General features: G+C 45.6%; 1 protein-coding gene across 1 annotated transcript in view; it reads left to right on the top strand.

Moving 5' to 3' along the window:
* Nucleotides 1-2932: 2932 nt before the first annotated feature.
* Nucleotides 2933-22941, top strand: part of LOC138513465 (CD9 antigen-like) — a 314801-nt gene continuing 294792 nt past the window's right edge. Inside the window, exon 1 of the mRNA XM_069628336.1 lies at nucleotides 2933-3238. Coding sequence (XP_069484437.1) covers nucleotides 3173-3238 — 66 coding nt within the window. The 5' untranslated portion in view covers nucleotides 2933-3172. The remainder of the gene's footprint in view (nucleotides 3239-22941) is intronic.

Genomic DNA, 22941 nt, shown 5'->3' on the forward strand with positions numbered 1-22941 from the left:
GATCAATCTACAGCAAATCTCGGCTATATCTTTATTTCTGAAAAAATCTACTCGAATATAGCTTCTTTCGAAGTAATCAGAACGGAAGCGAGCGATCACAACCTCCTAAACCTCACCTGCAGCATCAGCCGTCGGGACCAGCAATTCTATAAATTTCCAATTGAGACCAACACGCAGCTCTCTCGTCTATGCATGACCGAAAACGATATCAAAACTTTGTCAGACGAATACAAAATCTTAACCTCTGACATCAAAGCAGACAACGCAACCTTCAGGTCCAGCTATATCCCACTGCTTCTGACCTACAAAAAACCTCAAAAAGGGCTAGACAAGCAAGCCGAAAATCACAACCACATTTATAATCGGAGCCTAGTGATCAGGCGTCGTCTCTTAAGAAAATTAAAAAAAGAGGCTATGACTTCGAGCTCTCCTACGCTTTGGGAATCCTATCTTTGCCAACTGAGACTCTACAAACAGTGGATAAGAAACATCAAATCAGCCCTCTACCAAGCCGACGCCGAAAATATGAAGATCATAGCCAACAAAAAAACTCGAGAATTTTGGAAAATAGTCAACAACACCAAACTCCATCCTAATTCTCAGATGATAAACGCGGTCTCCGAAGAGTGTTGGATTAACCATTTTTCAAAACTGCTTGATCATCCTCCCTCTGCCATCGAGGGATTTCAGAAAAACGTCAGTACTGGTGCTAATATAATGATTCTAAACATCCTGAAAGAAAAAAAAGTTTTGCTAGGTGCCCCGAGAATTTTCCTAGCCTTCGTGGATTTATCCTAGGCCTTCGATAGAGTTGACAGATCGAAACTCTGGACCAAACTGAAGAAGTGGAACTGCCCTAACTGGATCCTTGACCCGATCATCGCCTTACACACCAACACCAGTGTTTCAGTCAGACTAAACCACCAAGGGCTACTTTCCAACCTCATACCATCTAATCGTGGAGTAAAACAGGGATGCCCTCTTGCCCCTGCTCTCTTCATCTCCTTCTTTGGCGATTTCAAAGCCTCACAAGATCTGATTAGATCCTTTCCGCCGAAAATTGGAAATACAACGGTTGACAGACTGCTATATGCCGATGATCTCATCATTCTGGATCACACTCAGGTGGGCCTTCAACGCCAACTGGTTAACTTGGCCCAGTACACCAAGGAAAACAACTTGGAGATCAATAAATCTAAAATGAAAGTCCTGATTCTTCAGAAGCAGGGGCCGAAAAAAAAAGGAGTCCTTGAAGTGGTGCCTTGACCACTCTAAAATCGAAATTGTCTCCACATTCAAATACCTTGGAGTCGACATTGACAGCACGAAAAGAGGTTTAAGTATGCAGGCAACCCTGTGGACAAAAGCCAAAAACTTAACGGCCCAACTACGAGCAGTCGACAGAAAATACAGTCTTCTACTGGCAATCCAATTCTATAAGTCAAAAGTAATTCCAGCATTAACTTATGCCATGGATGCCAGCCCCGCTATTCCTTCGACCCTATGGACCAAATTAGAAGGTTTCATCTGGAGAGCAACATTAGGCCTACCAAAATCGACAGCTGTGGCACCTATAAGACGTGAACTTGGGCTGCTTTCCATGGAGGCAGTGGTCGCTCAGAGTACCATTCAACTCTACGGAAAAATCAGGAACCCAGAAAGCCTGGAAATATATAGGATGATTTCTGAGGAATTATCTAAAGGGAGCAACACATTCCTTAACAACTGGGCTGAGAAACAAAGACGTATATTGCAAGATATAGCATGCTCAGAAGAAGAACTTATCCAGAACCCTCTGAGAATAAAAACAAAAATGGAATGGCTCGATTGGATAAAAACAAATGACAATGCTGTAGCGAACAAACTACTGGCCCACTTGCCACCAGTCTTCAATAAACTGAAAAAACCGATGGAATATTGTACGAAATACCCGAGCAAACTTCTTATGAGAACTCTGTTGAAAGCCAGTCTAAATCTTTTTCCGACACAAGAAATTTTAGCCATCCGCTCAGTAACTGAAGAAAGATCCTGTAGACTCTGCAGAGATGCTCAATCTACAGAATCTATCAAACACCTCTTGATGGTTTGTCCTGCAATTGGCCAAGAAAGAAAGGCCTTCTTCGGTCCTGTGTACGAACTGTCTTACGTCGGTGACGACAACATTTGGTGGAACCGCCTCATCACAGGAGCCCAAACAAGGTGGTTTATAGCAGCTACCAAACTGTTAACCATTGCATTAGAGAAGACGTCGCAGATGACACAGAAGTAAACCATCGGAACAGTCTCTCTCTTCTCTTTCTTGGTCCTCCTTGAGAAATTACCAATTAAGCAGAAACGTCCTTCTTTCACTTTTTTTTGTTGTAAAAATCTAACAGATTATATACAAATAATAAAAAATAAAAATAATGTGTGTACTTAAATTTAGGTTCAGGCTGATCCTGCATATTTATGACAAAAGAATTCCCCTCTGCCACGCGAATTTTGCAGGCTTTTACAAATTGGGGACTAATAAGGGTGCTTGAAATTAGATATTGTTTTATTCTGCTGTTTATTTATTTGTTACTTAGAACATATGTTTGAGATTTTCAAAAGGCCATAACCTCAAACCCACATCTAACATTTCCTGAATCAAATGTGGAATTCCACACAGCAAAATAGGTGAAGCGTGTGTTGAATTAATTTTCATTTGCTGAATAAAGTGTATTTACAATGTAACCAATTGCATAGCGATAAAACTACGCAACTACAGGCAGTCCAGACAGCGCAAACTTTGAAAAATCACTGTAGCTGGCTTCTCGAATCTTTACAACTGGAAAATGCGAGCACTCGCTGTGCAACTTCTCTGTTTGGGGACACACAGTGTAGCAATTTTCCAGGGAGCCTGGCGGAATTCAATTGTGCTGCCCTGCACTGAACATCATCACAGGTGAGGGGGAGGGGAAGGCGAGTAGGAGGAGGAAGGTGGCCATTTAACCTAGCAGACGAGAGAAGGAAAGGCGCGGCAGCGGCGCTGGGAGTAAACAGACACACCCACGTGAGTCATGCGGCTCGAGCTGGGCGTCGCCACCGGCCCGTAGCGCAGCCCTGTTGCAAGGTGTGCCGACCACTTCTTCTCAGGAGCAGACCGAGGTTCATCGCTTCTCGCCCTCCCTGACCCAAGCCACTCGCCGCCATGCCCGTCAAAGGAGGAACCAAGTGCATAAAGTACCTGCTCTTTGGCTTTAATTTCATCTTTTGGGTGAGTTCCGCCCCCGCCCAGTACCCCCCCCCCTTCCTCTTCTCTCTTCCATTAAACTTCGACGTTTTCACGTGCTGGCGCACGTTTGTTTTAACTTAAGGTTCCGTTTATCTTCTGCTGATGACGGGGTAGCCTAGGGTAGTCTGTAATTGGGCACCCCGGGGTAGTCTGTAATTGGGCTTGATCCCTAACAGAAAAAAGCAAAGCCCCACCGCAAAATCCTACACACCCCGCGCGGGGTTTGGAAAGCAATGTTAATAGCATGTTAAGTCGGTTTGGCTGGTGCCCGCCCACCTGGCCCCCCGTTTTGTTAGCTGTGGAGGGGAGGTGTGTGTAAATTCTTTAACTTTCTGCACGACCTCGACATTTCGTTAGGTATTGCTTACAGAGACGAGGTTGTGAGTAGCAGCCGCTCTTAATAAAGTGCTTTGTCCATAAACGATCCGTTTGTCTACGTGCTGCTTTTCCTTTTTTTTTTTTTCATTTTTATGCAGGGCGTGTTGCAGTTAATGAATAAGCAGCATAACAAGAATTACGGCGAGCGTGCGCTGTTTAGCAAACTCATACTTGCCAACATTCTGTGACTAAAAAGATGTAGGATTTCAAAAATAATAATTCTTTTGACAATGGCCTCACAGGAAAATACAAAACATACATTGTTGGCACCATTGAAACATTCTGAAATACATCAAACAGCAGAACATGGGAAGATGTTGAAATGTTAAAAATGTATTATTCTGAATGGTAACTTAACACCAGATTCAATTATCACACAGAGCTGGTAGGCAACATTTGACACTGTTCTGTAGTAGCAGCCCAGGTAGTACATATTTATTGCAAGTTGAACACTGAATGAGATGGTAACTGATATCCCCTCATTCTGAAGGGCAGATGCTGTGTGATGGTTTTACACTCTGCCACTTGCCTTCACTGGTGGTTCACCTAAGGGTTGTCCCCGCAAGAGTGCAGGACAGAGTCAAGTAGCTGTCAGGTCAGTGGATTTGTCTGAGCCCAATCATCACCTACCAGGCCTATGTATAGACAAACTAATGTGTGGCATGCTTTGTCCTGGAGCAGTAGGTTCTGTCACTGAAATCTGTAGGTGGTAGGCCTGCTTAAAAAGCAGTAACATACTGCCTAAATCTGTAGGGTTGGCAAGTATGCAAACTTACTTCCTGGTGGCCCCAATAATATAGAAGCGGGGTCTATTGAAGTTCAAATGTTGGATAGGAACAGGAAGTTGCTTTGACGTGTGGTAAAGAAGGGGGTTATCCAGGTGTCTCAACCGGCATCTTTTCCCTGGGCATTGAGACCGACTACGTTTTCCCTTTACGCCTCCTCTTCCTTGTCACAGGCCTTATTTGTGAGGTACTTGCCTCCCCATAACAAAAGCATTTTAATCACTTCCTCCTTTTTTAAGAATTTGTATTGCTTGCCCCGCTTCCTTATTGTGAGTATGGATTGCAGGACCGGCTTTATATTCTATTTCTTAAGTGGATTCATTTTCCCCTAGATGAATGAGAGGGCGCGGTTGGTCGTAAGGACTGCTAGGAAGGGAAGTAATAAAGATTACCTGCAAGTAATGCAGATTTCTTCTCGTTTTAGGCCTAGATTGTAGACATATCAAAGCTTGGGGAGGAAATGTGGACCAGTTTCAACGACCTAGAAACAAAAAAAGGGCTCCAACCCCCACCTTCTCAATAAGTATGACATCACCCATGTCCCACTACTGCTTACTGGGTGCCACCATAAGAATACTTGTGCGAAAAATACTGCTTATTGGGTGCCACCATAAGAATACTTGTGCGAAAAATACCTAACTTCTGAACATTAAACAAGTGGGTCTTTGGGGTCTGCCCATGTTGTAGCCAAAAAATGACTTGCATAGGAACTTGTTGCACCTCAGACCATGATGCCGGCAATCCATGAAGTGCAGAAGCTAGGGGAACCCTGGCTGTTTTCATATGCTCTACAGGTTCCACCAGTCAATCAACTGAATACATTTTGTTCTAGATGATGGCCTCCAAAAAGCCAGTCTTCAACTTATGTAACATGGGGAATCTGGGTCCATGTGTAACGATGCTGCTCGTCTTGCATCGAGTTTGCTCGTCCTATATTCCTCTGTAGAGGAGGGATTTGCAAAAATATATTGCCAGAACCTTGGAATTGTGGACAAACTTGATTGAGAACAAAAGCTGAATGATGAAAGGAATAATGCTTCTGGCTGTACCCCCAGGATGATGGCCCTGCATAAGAGGGCAATCTTCTTGCAGAGGTAATTGCTACCAAGAAGACCTTTCTCCAAGGAGAGAACATTTGGGCCAGTACTGTTAATGGGGTCGAAAAGCAGAGCCCTAGGAACCAGCGGGATGTCCCAGTGAGGAACTGCCAATTACCAGAGGCTTAGTTATGGGAAAACATTCGAACATCCTGACCACCAGGGCCACGCCCTTTTAGAGGCCAATTTCGATCTTCAAGATGATGCTGCCAAATTCAATCTTTCTGTAGGAATTGCAAAAAAGATCATTGCAGCCAAAACAGCAATCTATAGCACAAGATCAACAACACTAGCTCAAATTCCCAGGAACTCTTCAGAATTCGTGGAGAACTACAAACCCCTTCCACTATCCCGAAAGACAAGACATGGTGCATAATTGTCCAGTAGATCATGTAGACTAAAATAGTCGCAGAAAGTAGAGCTGAAAAAGCTACAATCGCTCCACACTTCCCCCTAATTGCCACCAAACCTCAGATAACACCATTCCACTTTAAAGAAATATCCAATACATACATATCCAACATTCTCAGAAACCTGAAACCTTCTAGATGCAAAGAAGACCTCTTCGCAGCTAACACCATCAAAGACTGCTCAGAAGCTTTAGTGCCATTCATAAACGCCTCCTTCCTGTTGAATCTAGTCCTTGACAGCTTAAGAATCATGGGTCCTACCCTTACTAAAAAAAAAAAGAAACACTCAACCCTTCAGCACCATACTGCCCCATCAATACTGTCCCTTTCCTGTTTAATATCTCAGAGCACCCTTCAACCAAATCCAACTCTTTCTAGAATCTAACCACATCCTTGATATGCGCCAATCAGGCTTCCGGCCGGGCCTCAGCACTGAATCCACGCAACTGGATCTGAAAGCGAGACTCATTCAGAGCCCAAGGCAAGCCAGCCCTCCACCGCCTTCACCGCTCGGCCGTCTTTGACTGGGTGGACCACAAAACGCTGTGCCACCACCTCACGGCCGCAGCTAATTTCTGCCATGACCTGGATAGCCTCATTCTTAGAAGGAAGATCCATGAGTCTTCTCCGACATTGCCAGCTCCCCACCCATCCCGATTCCTTGTGATGTCCCACAAGGCTCTCTCCACCCGCTACAATATTTTCACCAGACCCCTGTTCAACCTCCTGGACTCGGCATATCTTACACAAAATATGCCGATGACAGACAAATCCTCCTACCCTGTAAGGCACACACTCGGATGATTCCTGCACTATTAACAAAATCTACTCAACCATCCAGGCTTGTTTGGCCACCAACGGCTTATGTCCCAAAGGCGAAAAAAGAGATTTTGCTTGCTAGTAGGTTCGCCAACGGTGCATTGACAATAGATTGAATAAAGGTTCTTGTTTCAGCCTCCATGAACTTTGGGTGTCCATCTCGATGCCTCCCTGTCACTCGTCAAACGAGTGAATGCGATCACCACCTCTGCTGCTTACACAGCTAAACTCATCAATGTAGCCAGACAATTGCTTAGACCTACCAGCTGCATAACCATTGCCTGGGCCATCATCGGGGCACGACTGGACTATTGCAGCACCCTTTTTGCAGGGACTTCAAACAGAACTTCCAAAAAATGCAAGTAATCCAGAACGATGCTCTACGTTGAGCTCTCAACATTAGAGAGCACATCCCTGCAGCAAGAAAGGATGTCCACTGGCTGTCTATGCCTTATTTGCAATATTATCTTCAAGACAATGGGGCTCATTATGAGCCTGCTGGTGTGGAAAAAACATATTACAGATCTGCATGCCGGTTGGACCCTGCCGGACACGGCGGCCACAATAAGCAGACCGTCACAGAAGCACCGGCACAGTTATTAACTGTGCCGGTACTTCTGTGTTCCCCATGGGACTCGATCGAATGGGGAATTACGTGTTACCGGCGCCTGACTTTCTGGACTTCTGGGGTTGTTCCTCGCCCCCCCCTCCTCCCTGCCCCCTGGTGTAACCGGCAAGTCGGGTGCTGGTCAATATTTACGGGTCCGGTGGCAATCTGCTGGTAGTAATGGCACGGTTATCGCCGGACCTGTAATGAGGTCCATTGTACATAATGCATAAATACCTGTCTCACGCAAAGGTAAGAACTCCAACCTTTAGACTGGTAAGCCCAATCCATGCACACCGTGTGTCCGTACCAAAATTCAAAAGAGCTAGAGGAGGAGGATCCAGCTTCCTTAAAGTGGCTGCGAGCCAATGGAGCACCCTACCGTCCGACCTAAGAGCACAGGAATCCTACTGCCCATTCTGTAAAGGCCCTAAAAAACTTGGCAGTTTGCCTAATTTCTAATTCCTAACACTTTAACCTTGTCCTCCTACCCTGACCTACCTACCTCCACCCTCCTCACATATTGCCATATACCCTAAATGTATTTCCCACTGTCTGATGCTATTTTGTGTTGTGTTGTGTGTAACTGGTTTTTCAAAAGTGCCCAGATGGCTTAAGTACTTTTACAAATGCAAAAGATAAATCAAATCGAACGACTTGGAGCCTGAACTCCCCTCTTCTCTCAATGTTTTACCAGTGCTTGTTGTGCCGCTGACGTCTTGTCACAGTACGGCTAGGGTGAGCTGCTGAGTAAGACTTAGTCTTTGTAGGCCCTGCCTCTTAGTTTACAGGCTGCTCAGCATAGGATTTTGGCATTCTGCAGGCTGCTCAGCATGGGATTTCCGGTTTCTGCATGCTCACAAGATCTTAAAGATGACACAGGAAAACCGGTATCATGAATGCAGGAGCAACAGCTAGCTCTTAACTAGAGAGGCAACCAAGTCCTTCTGGGTCATAATGGAATCTGGAGAATTGCCTCCACCCTGGAGTACCTGATTCTAACAGCCTTGGGCTGATAGGAAGAGGAGAAAATGCTGCCATTGGGTTGCTCTTAGATTCACCCCCCCCCCGTACCTTGACATGTGAGTCTTGTGCAAAAGAAAGGGAGTTGATAATTCTGATGGGAAGAAAACCAATTTTATCTGGTTCTTGAATCTCCTGGAACACTTCTCTCTTAAATACCAACATCTCTGAGACAATAGCTGTGTTCAGTGAGTCTGCTGCCTTGTCTTTTCCTCTGATGTGAACTGCTTCCAGATACAGGAGATTTTGCTCCACTGAACACACCGGGGCTGATTCATGGAATTATTTGCGCCGAAAAACGGGGATTTGTGCGCCATTCTGCCCGCAAATCCCCATTTGTTAAACAGGGATTTGCGGGCAGAATGGTGCACAAATCCCCGTTTTTCGGTGCAAATAATTCCATGAATCAGCATATCCTGCTCTTTTGCCAACAGTCCCAACATTTTGGACTTCGCCGGCCCCACCTGTAGGTCAGGGCAGTCTGGCTGAAGGAGCACTGCTCTCCCGCGAGTGACTAGTTTGAAATGCCAACAACATCTTCAAGGCTGTTGCCGGCGCTCTCCAATTTGCGGAGCAGGACGACTCGAGAGTTCCACGTGAGCTGATGCTGCGTCCACATCTATTGTTGCTCCTAGCCTATGGTGCTGACACTTGAAGTAAGTGATCTGTGAGGTGTGAATTAAGGAGAAACCCTTCAGCAAATTCTTGTTTTTAGCCACCACTACAGGGTTGCTCTCAAATCTCTTGTCACCAGGATGAGGGCATTGAAGTGCTGACTCTCGGGCACCAAATGATTGTGAAAGTGGGAAGGAAGTGTTCTACCTGCCTGCCAATATGTTTTTCGCTCATTCGATCTTGTAGAAATTATTGTGACCTCGATGCCTTTTGGAACCACACTGGGAGCACTATACTGTTTTGTGGGGAGAGCAGTTAAAAGAAATGTGCAGTTTGCATCTGATCAAAATACTCGGTCCCACTCAAAGATAGTTAACAGGACTTCTTCAGGACGGCAAGTGAAGCAGACTGGTCCAGTGGTATATCCCATCAAGGTCTCGTTCTGTGTGAAATGGGGAAGCAAACTTATCTGGAACAGACTCTCCACCCTGGGCCGTGCTTTTGTGCCATGTATTCTGTGGTGCTGAGGGAGTAGGTGAAGCTTATCCCCTTTTTTTAAAGACCATCTGCTGGACATACTTTGCCTGGGAAGAGACAAATACTCCAGATTGGATAGGGGGGAGCGGCCCAACCGGGCAGAGGGAAGGAGGATATGAGTTGGGAACATGACGAAGCAAGTGTGGGCTGCTCTGGTGAGGTCGGAATTGGGAGGAAACGATGGCTTGGAAGCTGGGAGCAGTGACTTGTAGCAGAGCGCTTGGAGGACTGGGTAACTCAATCCTCTTGTAAACACAAGTAGGCTTCCCTAGGGGCTTCTCCACGAGATAACAATGTTTTGTACCAAATACGATCCTGGAGAAGTACACCAGGAGGAGGAAGAATAACCTTTTACTTGGCATTCTTGGATCTAATGAAGGCTTTTGACTCCGTACATCGTAATCTTTTATGAGCAAAGGTTAGGCTAATGGGGGGGGGGGGTGGGAGTGGGGTGGGGGGATGAAGGGGGGCGGGGGGTGAAATTGGAAGGCAGGGAGGGGGTTCCATCAGGACTCCTCCAATTAATAAACCTCCTTTATGAGAACCAGTGGTCGAAGTTGGTGGGAGCGGTGCTCCTGTACTTTTTTAAATTAAGTTTTACTGTTCCTATACTTTTATTTTAAAAAGAAACCATTCTGGAATGGTTTTCTTTTAAAAGAAGTGCAGGAAGAAGTTGAAACTTGCACTTCACTGAACGTTCCTTAAACAGCAGGTGCATGTGTTTGTTTTTATTGTGCATGGGAGGAGTCGTGGCTATGGGGTTTGTGGGGAGCGGTGCCAGGCTAGTAGGGAACATTGTTCCAATACTTATTTTCGTACCAACTACCGATGAGAACACTTTAGTTACAGTGAGGCACATGTTCAGTCTGTATGACATGCAGGGGGCGTCCTTTGGCCACACTACTGTTTTCACTATTTCTTTATGATTTTAAATATTTCTTTGAGTCATGACCTACACTCTTAAAGCCAAGTTACTAATTTTTGGCAAAAGGAAATAGCCAATGAAATGGGCTCTGAATAACCAACTGATCCAGGTAGTGGATGAATATAAATAAATACCCAGGCCTGGTGCTCACAAGAATGCGAGGTTGGGAAAGTCCTCTAAATGCGGCAGTTTAAGCAAATGACCGTGGGTTTAAGAGGGCTTCTCCCTTTACTATAATTTTGGTGCCTGGCTAAGTGTCTCCAGGTCCTTGGGTGAAGGATTTATGGATTTATACAGCCAATCGCTATGGCGCAGAGTTTTGGGCGGCAGCCCCATGCGGATGTCTGGATACACTGACTTCTGGTTTGAGCCGGGGATGGATCGTATATCATTGCAAGCTCAGCACAAACCTAAATATCGGGATCGCTTTGGGAGAGTCCATGCAGAAAGTATAATTGCAGACTATGCTGTTGTATTGTGCCTGTCTGTGGTGATGTAGCGGGTGATGTCGTGTGGAATGTTCGTGTCTGGATGATAGAATCTTCTTAGTGAGTGTTCCATTCAGTGACAGTTACTGCTGGCTGGCCCTGGGTGATGGGAGCCAGTGTTTGTCTATACTTATGTCCTTAATGTCTTCATGTGGAACTGTAACCATTAAGCTGGAATAAACTTACATGAAGTAAACATAAAGAGCATGGAACTTGTTTTCTAACAATGGCGACGAGGAGGTCTTTGGTACCCTGCGTGCCACAAGCTGAAGGACTGAGGACCCTGCTGCGGGGGGTGCAGGAAGGACAAGCTGCTGGAAAAGGACGACACTGCACCCAGAAACTGTAAGTCCCATCACCCAGTGCTCAAGGGGAGCTGGAGGGCGAAAGGCCAGTGCCGGTGGGACCAGCGTGCGTAAGCTATGGCCATGCTGTCCCAAGGGGTCATCGGGGAGCGACCCTGCCATGTCTCTCCATGGCCCAGAAGAAAGAGTAGTGGACCTCGGGGTTGTCGGGGAGAAGCCCAGTCAGCTCTCCACAGGGCACAAAGAAAGGTGGAAGTGGGTCTCTTTATGGACTGCATAATTGCAAGTGTTGGTGACAGAAGTTACATTGGTTCTGTATCCTGTTGTGGCACAAAGCAGTCCCTGGCCCACCGTGCCCTACCAGAAGCCCATAGCAGTTGGGAGTGCTGTGTCTGGATGACTACGGATTTGAAGATGCCCCAATCCGTTAATAAGTCTCGCATCTGATCTAGTTTTTTTTTGCATTGTGATGTGAGACGCTTCATGGTGCCTTGGCAGTAGTATATGTGCTGAATTAGCAGTACAGTTGACAGTTGATGGGGAGAGATGCGAACACCCCCGACACCTACTTGTGAATGGTGACGTCATTGCAGGTGTGGGGTGATGGCGATGAGAGCGAATGTTTGTGGCGAGGAAAGTGAATGTTCGGCCGCGATGTTTTGACTCCTTGCAGCGCCCGCGCGTCCCAGTTGGAGGACGGCGCTGTATGTAGTCCAGAAAAAAGGACCCTACGACGTTGTTACGTCGAAGCCAGGAAATAATTACTTCATGCGGCAGCCCTAATAGAATGGTCTCAGGTGAAAGTGCCGTGCGTGTAGTTCCGGATCAGGCTCAGCAGGGTCGGATTTGTCACTGTGGCATTATTCGAGGCGGAGGTTGCGGCCATCAGGATTCAGGTCGTTTACCCTTGTTATGAGCCGCTGGCTCAGTGGAATTTGGAATCTGTGTAATTGGTTATGGATGGGCGCGGCAAGCCAGCAGGATATCTAGGGTACAGAAGGTGAACAGAAGCCCCTTGTGAGGTTGTATTGGCTATTTTGGTTGGTGCGCCACAATATCGCTGTGATGCATGCCGCCCCGTCTTAATTAGTAAGACGTCAGGTTGCGGCCAACAATTAAGGTGACTTTTGTAGGAAATGTCATTATGGTGGTAATTGCATGTATGATGATTGAAAACTTAGCCTAATTCTTTGAGGTTTTGCAGGTATGGTGAACATAAGGGAACTATGCTGTGAACTTTCAGCCATTGCATTAATGGTATAGAGGTAATTACCATGTGCCAGTCTCTGTGGCACATGGACTTTAGTTTGAAGAAGCTGTTATGTTTATGAGTGCACTGATGTACCAAAACGGTTTATAGTAATATTCACACTGCACTGATCTGATAATTTCGTGCATGAATGTTTTGGTAAAAGTATGAGCCTGGAACAGGTTGATGCAAATGTGCTAGATTAATTGTTGGAGGATTTTTAGGCTGTATGTTGTGATTAAAACATGGACTTCTAGGTTTTCCTTACAGCCTCCAAACGGCCATGGACTTTTAGGTTCCTGGAATTGTTAATTTGCTGTTTTTCTGTGTGCAGCAAGAAATGTGCTACTGGCATGCAATGCTTATAAACATATGTTTGTTCATTATGATGCTGATGATTGTATGCAATATGAAATTGTTTATGTAGTGAGTATCGGTGAGAACTTGCTAGTGGTCAGGATTCACTGTGAGCGTGGCAAGTGCGTGAAAGCCTTGTTGGATATGCCTATGTCAGAAGGGTGGAAGTGATGACCACTTTGCGATGTGTGGTGCACCCCGCATAGTCGGTGTAGTTTTTGGGAGGTAGCGTCTTTCTGCTGTGGTTTGGGTCTGGTTTTCCACATGGTTATGTGGTAGTAAAAGCCTACCAGTCATGTGGTTGTTTTGAGCGAGGTAGCACCTCAGTTCGTCCTTAGCAATTGGAGCTTTGGTTTGGTTTATCTGAGTTTAGGCATTTGGCTGGTTATGAAGCTTATTGGATTTAGTAAAAGTCTAGTACCATGTATTGCTTAGAGCGTGGTAGTGCCTCGTCTCATGTGAGTGGTTGGGTTTGGTTTGTCCAAGATGTATCTGGGTATGGGTCAAGTTAAGAAGTTTGCTCGCTTACTGGTGAAATTTGTTACGGCAAGGGCATTGTTCTTAAGGGAGGTAGCGCCTTCTCTAGGGTTTGCTAACCCTCTCATCGGACAGTAGGTTGTTGGTTGTGGTTAAGGGGTAGCTGGGGATGCCTGGTTATGACCCGTTAGTTGGGAGAGTAGTGTGTCCCTAGGTGATGAGTAAATAGTTTTCTATCTTACTTGTCGCATTTGTTGTCTATTCTGTTATATCCATGGTTTCCACAGCCTGTTTTGGTTTAGGGTGTTTTCTTTCCTAATAAGATTCTCCAGTCATTGATGTTGGTATTGAGTGTGTGTGGCCACCGCTTCCAATGTTTTGGAGGGTTTGCTCATCCTGGTCTGGTGTGATGGTATGGTGTTGAGACCATGGGTATATTGTAATCCCTGTGATGTCGTATGTTTCCACTGTGTTAAACCTGGTTGGTGTGTGTTTGTGGTTGTTTTTCTGGGAGACTTTGAGGTCTCAGTTCTCTAGGGTGGCAGTGTAGAGGCCTGCTGGAGATTCCAGGGTGGCTGTCTGGACACCCGCATTGTTGTAGGCGGGGGCAGGTGGCAGGAGGCGTAGCAGTTTTGTGGTGGTTAGGATTGTAGGTGATGTAGCCCAGCTTTGGGGTTGGCCAGGTCCTGGGGTGTGAGCCCAGTTGCTTGTTTGTGGCAGGAACAGGCAGATGGATGATAGTATATTTGCGAGGGTACCTGGTTTGCGGTTTGCCAGGGTGTGATGTTTTGTTGGTTGGGTTTCTCTGCGGAAGTGTCTGTCTTTGTGTGTCTGTTCTTGGAAGGTGGTAGTGGTGTTGTGGCATGTGATTTGTTTTGTGCAGGTTAGGTTTTGTAAAGGAGGGAGGTGTTGTATTGTGCCTGTCTGTGGTGATGTCGTGTGGAATGTTTGTGTCTGGATGATATTCTTGGTGAGTGTTCCATTCAACGACAGTTACTGCTGGCTGGCCCTGGGTGATGGGAGCCGGTGTTTGTCTATACTTATGTCCTTAATGTCTTCGTGTGGCAATGTAACCATTAAGCTGGAATAAACTTACATGAAGTAAACATAAAGAGCTTGGAACTTGCTTTCTAACATATGCCTTCTGAAAAGATGGTGGTTGAGGGAAGTAACTGCAGATCTCTCTTAAAAGAGAGATCTGTAGAGCTGGAATTTGAGAGACTCCTGTTGAAATGCATACATTTTATATTCCCTTACATTTTATGTCCCTAGGCTCAGCCGGCTGGCCTTGCCACTGCAGTAACTAAAATAAAGGCTGCTGATTGCCGAACGAACGTCCTACAAGCCAAGATAAATGTGCTGCCAAGGGCACCATGGCCAGGTCTGAATTTGGTTTGCCCATGCGCTCTGGGGTGTGGCGAATGACCTTGTAAACCTTTTGCTGTATTGCACGTTTTTTTAAATTAATTTGAGGAAGCAGTGGTCAAGGCCTCACCTTATGAATCAACTAAGGGGGGGGGGCAGCCTATGGGCAGGAATAATACAAAAATAAACTAAAGGATGCTGGGGAGATGGGTAACTCATACCTAAGGTGAGGGGTGTGGCTAGCCGGTTCCATGTCACTTCCACAACAGTAATTACTTCAAAATTTCACTTTTTAATTTTTATTTGGGGGTTTTGGGGAAGGAATTTTAAATGGGTCCCTTTCGCAGAGGCAGGTACCTCACACAAGTAAGAACATGGGACGTGGACGTAATGACAAAAAATAAATTGAAGAGCATGTCGTTAATGCCATAAAGAAGATTTGGCTAAAGAACAGGATATGCAGAAATAGTGCACGATCGACTTAATGTCACAGAAGCACTCTCTTGGAGTCTTGGGCTTTCCTATTACAGTTCATTGTTATATGGTTCGCAAGCCAATGTTTGAAAGCCTGTGTCTAGCAGACAGGCTTCCGTGTCTTTTGCTATGGCGTTATCTGCTCACGATACCGTTGCTCCACCTCAGTGGCTAGAAATACTGCATGCAAGAGGTGATAGCTGGAAGGTTTTAAAATTGATCCTAACCTTTGGCATTTTTCTGGGCAACCCTCCAAATTGCATGGATGTCGCTGTACATGCACAGGTACACTGCTATTGTGTTGGCAAGGGTCTGTTGCTTATTGGTTTGTACTAGTCACCTGTACCGGTTTATTGTGGTCCCCTTGGTTTGTTGTACATTTCAGGACTGAGCTACAGTCGCCCTTCTAACTTCATCTTCTATATTGTGTACAAATGGGTGAGCAGCTCTTCTTCCTAAAGCATCACATTTTTTCTTTCATAAGAGAGCCGGGGTGTCCGTTTGGTCCAGTTTTTAAGGTTGGTGCAGTGTTGGCTGGAAATGAAACCGACCTCGGGTGTGGCGTTTCCTCTGCAGAGCAGTGACCGGATTCCTCTATTGGCCTTGCAGATTCCTGTGTGCTGTCATGATCACAGGGTGTGCCTACTATCCTGTGGGCGGGTGTGTTTGCCCTGAATTCCCACAAGGAATCGTTGTAGGCTCTGTCTGCTTCTGCAGTTGCGTGTGCTTCTCATGATCAAAAGAAAATGTGGTTAAAAATCGTTTTAGCATATGGAACATTAAGTACATTTTTGTGAACAAACTTGTGCCCTGAGATATTCACGAATATTGGTAACTACATGTCTATTCAGCATCTCTCTAATTCTACATATGTTTTTCTTTTAATTGATGCGTCTCAGTGAGTCTGATCTGAATTTGGTCTTTTATGAAGCAGAGATGCAGTAATCCTCCGGGTGAGGTTTCTTTAGTGTTTAGTTAATGAGCTGTAACAAGCCTTCTGACTGGAGCTCATTGTGAGATTTGTGTATAATTTTTGTCCGCAGCAGTCTTAATTCAGGGCCTATATACTGGTCACCAAAAAGCATCTTATGGCCGTCAACTTGCTCCATGTTGCTCAAATGGTCTTTGTTTATTTTTTTAGAAGGGAACATTTCATTTATAAAGCCACCACGAGGCAATATCTTTTAATGACACTCCCAAACCTTACTTTTTTGCTTCTCTCCATGGAGTTGTCCTATTCTAAACCTGCATAATTAATACAAATGTATTTGTTGACATCACAAGTTGGCCCCACTGGTAGAACTCAGATACATGAGGTGTAATGACTCAATTGTCGATGTAGCACGTGGTGCTGATGATCAAGCAATAGCTTAGCGGTTGCACTTCATATTCTGGAATTTTGCCGCGCTGAACTGTCTCATTGATCCTGAATTTATTAATTTATGGCTTCTGGAGTACATTGATTAGGATACATGAAAGGCTATTGAAACCAATGGCAGTACCTCTCTGGGCTGGCCTCTGTGTGGCTTAATGACACTAGCTGGAAATGATTCAACCTGCTACCGTTCCTTAAGCCCAAATTTAACATAGTCGGTAGCCATTGGCCAGTGATATTTGATTTAGTCAGTATTGCAGGTCGTCCTTGCTGATGGTAACCAGGATATGGCCCTGCTGTTAATTGATACTTCGGCTAAATTGTTTTACTGAACTTAGTAGGCGTCCCTACTCCGTGATACCGGTAACATTTTGAATGGGGGGTGGGGGGGAGTATTTTACTCCCTACTGTTACAGTTTAGCGTAAACGTGCTTTCAATGGAGCATAAAGAGTTGTCCCTTTTTGAAGAGTATGCAACATCCAGCCGACGCATATAAAAAAAACATTTGTGGTATACATTGTGACAGAAAAGCAGGTTTCTCTCCCAATTACAGATAAAGTATGGGGTGCTGTAGCGCAAGCACCTCCTCACAGATGAGCACTAACGCTCTGAACTTCCCTTTCGTGCACAGAAGACCTACAACAGCAAAAAAAAATCTTTTTTTTTAAATGTTTTTTTTTTAACACTTTGCTCACACAGAACCAGTCAACTTGAGTAGGAGCTGTTCCGGCTTCCCTCAAACATCTAGAGTGGTTGGCGATGATATTTAGTTATATAGGTATTGAAGGTCAATAGAACCTCTATGGTATGACTGTGCATGGTCCTTAATTGAATTGTTTTACGGAAGTTTGTGCTGGTGCCTTAATGTCCATCACAGATGGCCTTATTAACTTGCAGTCTCCAGGAAGATTCAATTTGTTTTCAAAAACCGCTTGAGGTGTATCTACTGTTTTCTTCTATGTGCAGATTGGTCAAAATAATGCACCAGGCTAGAAGAGTTCTCTTTGTCTCCCATGGCCTTCTCACTCCCTAGCCCAGTGGTTTCTGAATCCCAGTGTGGTCAGTGTTGCCAATGACCATACCCTAAAACCGCTTTATTGGCTTCCCCTGCGGCCCCAGAAGACTACTGTAGAACCCACACTAAAAACAGACTGTACCTGCCGCGCCCCCTAAAATCCCCCTTTGCTGGAAGCCATCAAAACACCTACACAAACTCGAGCGATTGAAAAGGACATTCATGGGAATGCTACACATCCAGGATTATTTTATTCGACCAGGATTATTTTATTCGACCACTGAGAAAACAGTAAGACTTAACAGTCAGCTTGAAGGACTACATGGGCAAATGCCTGGTCTCCCTGACCATTAAAGTAGATGAAGAGTCCCGGGTGAGATCTTGGAGTATGCTCCCCTTAAAAGGAAGCATTTCCTCACGGGGTCTTTCTTGACATCCACACACCCCTCTCTTCTTACTGCCTCGGGGATATTGCCAGAAAAAGAATAAGCCATGCAGTATACTACCTTCAGCCACCTGCTGATAAGTTTAGAGGCCTTGTTTCCTTTTCCAGCCAACCACTCAACATATGCGTTACAAAAAGGTTATCTGATTACCTAAATGAAGGATTAACTGTCCTCTCTTCCTGACCCGATTCTCGGTATCTGACCTTGTTCTCCATATGCACACAGAGACCATTTGGCATGTTGCACTATATAAAGGCCATATTATATAAGAAATTAACTAATAATTTGCCTTCTCCACGTGGGTCAACAAACCTCTTACCCCTCCCACAACCCGCTTGTTGGCATTCGGCGTCTTGCATTGAGAGATTGAATGGAAGATCAGGAATGACCATTTCCTGTGCTAAATGTAGGAAACAGGTGACTTTGACCCGAAAAGTAGGGATGGAAGAGGGCTACTCTTTCCAGGGAGTCCGATCTGGTAACTCCCTGCTGTTTGATATGGGCCATTGCGTTCAGTTTGGACCAACATCTTCCCCCGCCCCCGCCCCCTGCGAGCAAAATACTTTTTATGCCCTGTGGATTGCAACCATCTTCTTCCATTTAGAGTTCTTGGTGCCCTTTCAACACAATACCCTTGGGACAGTTTCACCCGGATGGCGCCAACCCCCAATCTGCAGGCATTAGTGGTTGGGCTGGAGAACTCCAAGGAAAACTCTTTCAAAGGTTTCCCAGGCATAGCCAACATTGCCTTGATTTACACCCGCAGTGAGTCCAGAGGGGGCTGCATCCAGTGTTGATGCAGATTCATCGACGCAGGCTTGAGGTGGATTTCTTCAGATAACCCCTGAAACGTTGCTTCCTCCCTCTTAGGAAATGCTTGTTTAGAGCCTGCCTTTTGAGCTGTCCTGGAGATGGCTAGATGGTATCTGGCCTTCTTACATAGTGTCAAATTTTTCCCGATTATTCACTTAATGACTTCCGTCCAGCTCCTCCCCCGCATGGCAGATGCAATGCCACAGTTGTCTGCCATGATTGTGGTATAATCCGAGAAATGCAAGTCTTCTAAACGCTGCCGAATAGTGGGTGTGGGGTGAGGGCCATAGCGCTTGTTACATCATCCAGATTGAAAAGGAATTTGGCTTGATAATGTAACCATTGCTCAAGCTCTGTGGTTCCTGCCTTGTTTAGCTTGGTCTGAAGCTCTGACAAGTTATCAGTGTGTACCTGATATTATAACTAGAATGGGCATTTCTCTTCATTGCTTGATGTGTGCCTGTGCAGTTTTTCCGAAGGGCTGAGAGCCTCTGGTCAGCAAGAGCTCAGACTGCTAACTCATCAAAAGCTATGGGTGGACTACCAGTTAATGAAGACAAAAGTGAATCAATTTTCAGAGTCACAGGCAGGCTTCCTGCCCCATCAGAAGCTACAGTTTTGCCATATACCATTGAAGTATTGGGCGACATTTCTTTTTCAGCGCCCCAAATTGCTTAGCTGTGGACTACTTGGTTTACCGGGATCCGCTTTCTGGAACTGCATTCTTGGTGACGCATGATTCAGCACTTGGTGTGGGCTGCTTCCCATCTCCTTCAGATGAGATGAAGAGGCTGCTGATGATGAAGACATTGAGCACGAACTTTGTTCGTAGGGCTACTTAACCGATCGGTGCTTATCCCCCACCTTCTCCACTTTTAGTCTCTGGTCATGGTTTCTATGTGGTGATTTCGAATAGCCGCACCAAAAATACTTTTTCTTTTTTATTTCCACGCTAGGGATCCCTTAATTACTACTAAATGTCTGGACACACCTTTGTGTCTTCAGGGTATACCATCCTATGCCCTTAAAACGCTACAAGGTTGGACATTGGCACTCAATGGTAGCGTTCTTACATTTCTTTTTCAAGAATCACTGCCACAAAACCAGATCAATCTGCTATTATAGTTTTTGTAATTTGCTCTTCAGGCTCACCATGTTGTCACTGACTGATGGTAACTTGAGCTAGCTTGCCTTTTCATCTATTAAACTCTTGAGTGGGTTGTTCCCGCCTTTCCGCTCCCTCAGCCCCCAACAAACACATGGAAAATCTTGCAACGCACATTTTAGGACTTGGTTTTCCAATTATGGTTTGCTAGTCCAAGATGGCGACCTGTTTACGAGTGACTAGGTCTATTCTTTCTAACTACGCTAGTCTGCACATACAGGGGTAGTGCCTGAGATTTTACATCATTCTGGGCTATGCCGCTGAGTCGGTACCTGTTAAGGGAGTCAAGATGCTGGATGACCTTCCTGCGTGGGGCCTGACTCGCATGGTTGTCCGTTTCTCAGAGTGGCAATTTACGTGATGGGATGGTTTCCATCTTTTTGAAGTAGCAGGGTCACTATACATATCTTGGATGTTAGACTAAGGTAGGCAGTGTCGCAGCGGGTGTATGTATTCCGTTTTTGGCATGAATACATTGCTGACACTTTTTATGTTCCATTAGTGGAAGTGTAGTTTTCTGCCTCCCTAGAAATGATCCTGTTTTCAATACAGATCAACTGGAAACCGCTGCTCAGCGCAAATAGCAATTTGAATAATTCTGACACCTGAACTGATCGCATGAAGCACATTCTGGTCCTAATGAAGGTGACAGACAATGGCAGAGTTGCAGACCAGACGATGCAGGCACTGTGTTGCAGCATTGCATCCCTATGACTGCTTTGGGCTTTGTACGTTTCCTTCACAGGCACCTGCTACCCTGTGGTGGGTAGTGTGACGAATCGAGGGAATTCCTCCCGTCAAGGGGAAGTCCCCCCGTGAGTCTAGGGAGGGAGCCTGCTCTGCAACATCCTCCTTAGGGTTGAGGCAAGTGGGACCTATCCATGAGAGACTCCCCTGGCCCCCTCTTAGGGGATAAGGTCCCTGTTCTTGTGAGGAACTCCCGAAATCATTATGTATAATGGCGTACATGAGACACTCTCTAAAATACCAAGGACTTAAAGTCCTGTGACTTGGGTGAAGAAAGTCAATCTGTACCGTTGTCAAAAAGAAAGGGAACGTGTCCCATGACTTGGGTGAAGAAAGTGCTGTTAACATGAAGAAAGGGAACATGTCCCTCTTAAATTCAATTCTCCAATCAAATGAGACAAGTACATTGAATAGTGAGTACCTACCGAACAACGGAGAGAGGAAGGAAGACGTACGGAGGCAAGGGAAGCCTGCAACATTCAACCTTGCACTGAACAGAAGGGTGAGATGCCGGCGAGGCAGCGTTTCCCATATAAAAGAAGCAGGGAGGATTGGAGCCCAAACGGAGGTGGTGGCGTGACCACTAAGGATACCTTGAAGGCATCACAAAGTGTTTTTAATTATAATTTTAATTAAGAACAGACAACAGACAGGTTAAAAAATATCTTTTGTTTCAACTATAACTGTCAGGATGGTTGAAGGCCTAACTTGTCCTATGCTAATGTGAGTTTTTCCTACTTGAACGTAAAGGAAAGTCAAAGTCAAAGAGTTTGTGTCTAAAACCTATCCTTGCCCTCACAACTGAAGCTAACAAATGTGTATGGATGTCAAAGTCAAAGGAAATGGTGTTCAACTCATTTCTGAGCTTCCTCCAGCTCCCCTTCCCCAAGCATAAGAAAATTCCATGAAAAAGTCTGATTACCTTTCTCCAGTTCCAGGTGATACAATTCAGAATCGCTCTTTGGGGTTCCCTTCCCCAAGTTCCAAGTAACAAAGTTATAAACAAAAGGGGCATTGTCACTGTTCTCAAGACAACAGGCCTTTCAACTTCGCCACTTCTAGTTGTTTTAATTTTTTCCAAAAGTCTTAACAAAACTCTAGTTCAACCTGACCCTCTTCCTGGCATACCTCGCCATTCCAGTGGTTTCACTGGGCTGTTGTTACCATTCAGGGCTCACTAGTCTAGTTCTTGGACTGCACAGTCCACCCATCACAGCTCGCGCAACTAGGATCTCTGGACTCCTCATCCTAAACACTGGCACTTGCTCCTGTGCACTAGGTCACCTTCACTTAGTTCCTTTTGGCGGCCTCTTGGCTTTATGTGTAGTCTTGCACTCAGTTGTCTTCTCTTTATGTGCTGACCACGTGTTACACACCTCTTGCCAATCCGTGGGCTTGCCGCACCGTAGTCACTCAGCAAAGATCACTGTGTGGCTCGCTTTAGCCTTTGATGTACTTAACTTCAGGGTTTACGTTAAATTGTGGTGCAACATGCACTTAATATTGTTTACTTCCAATACAGTGTCCCGATCTCGTTCAGTATTTAATATGCCCTAAGTTTCCATTTAGTTTGGTATTCAATATGCATGTATGGGTTCATATGCACAGACCGTTCTTCACTTGCAGTCCCACAGATGCACTCCGGTGCTTAAATGCCCTGCTGACACTCACCGGCCTTTTGTGGGTTTTCCCGGTGGGTCACGCGACTTCCTCTTGACTTCTGAATTTGGGACAACCTGCTGACGCAAGCCCTGCTCGCTGTGATTCTCTCTGCATGCCGGCTCCAAGGCTCCTTCTTGGAAACGGGCGGCAGGCATCCTCTCTACACCGGGCTTCTTCTCAACAGCTCCTGCTGCTCGCTTTGGAGGCCCCCAGACCAGGCGAAAACACACAGCCCTACTCATGAGTCCCACAAGTCCTGTGGGATAATTTTTGGTGTCTGTCTCCGGTCCCACCACGCTGCTTCCTAATAGGGGTCCTCTGCTGATCCTTCACAAACGGGTCTCCCTGTTGCTCGCACTGTCCTGTTCCCTGCTGGGCTGGTCTCCTGTTATACACCTGCAGCCTTGACGGGCTGTAGTTGTGGATGTTTAATTAGCCCTGCCTGACAACAATGAAGGGGACCATGCTGACCCTCACAGCTCTTAGCAGGCATCTTCCAGAAAGAGTGTAGTCTTCATTGCACTTAGTTGCCACTTCTTCGTCCCAGTAC

The sequence above is a fragment of the Ambystoma mexicanum genome, chromosome 12 (genome assembly GCF_040938575.1).
Source record: "Ambystoma mexicanum isolate Mex_15411 chromosome 12, UKY_AmexF1_1, whole genome shotgun sequence".
Lineage (NCBI taxonomy): Eukaryota > Metazoa > Chordata > Amphibia > Caudata > Ambystomatidae > Ambystoma > Ambystoma mexicanum.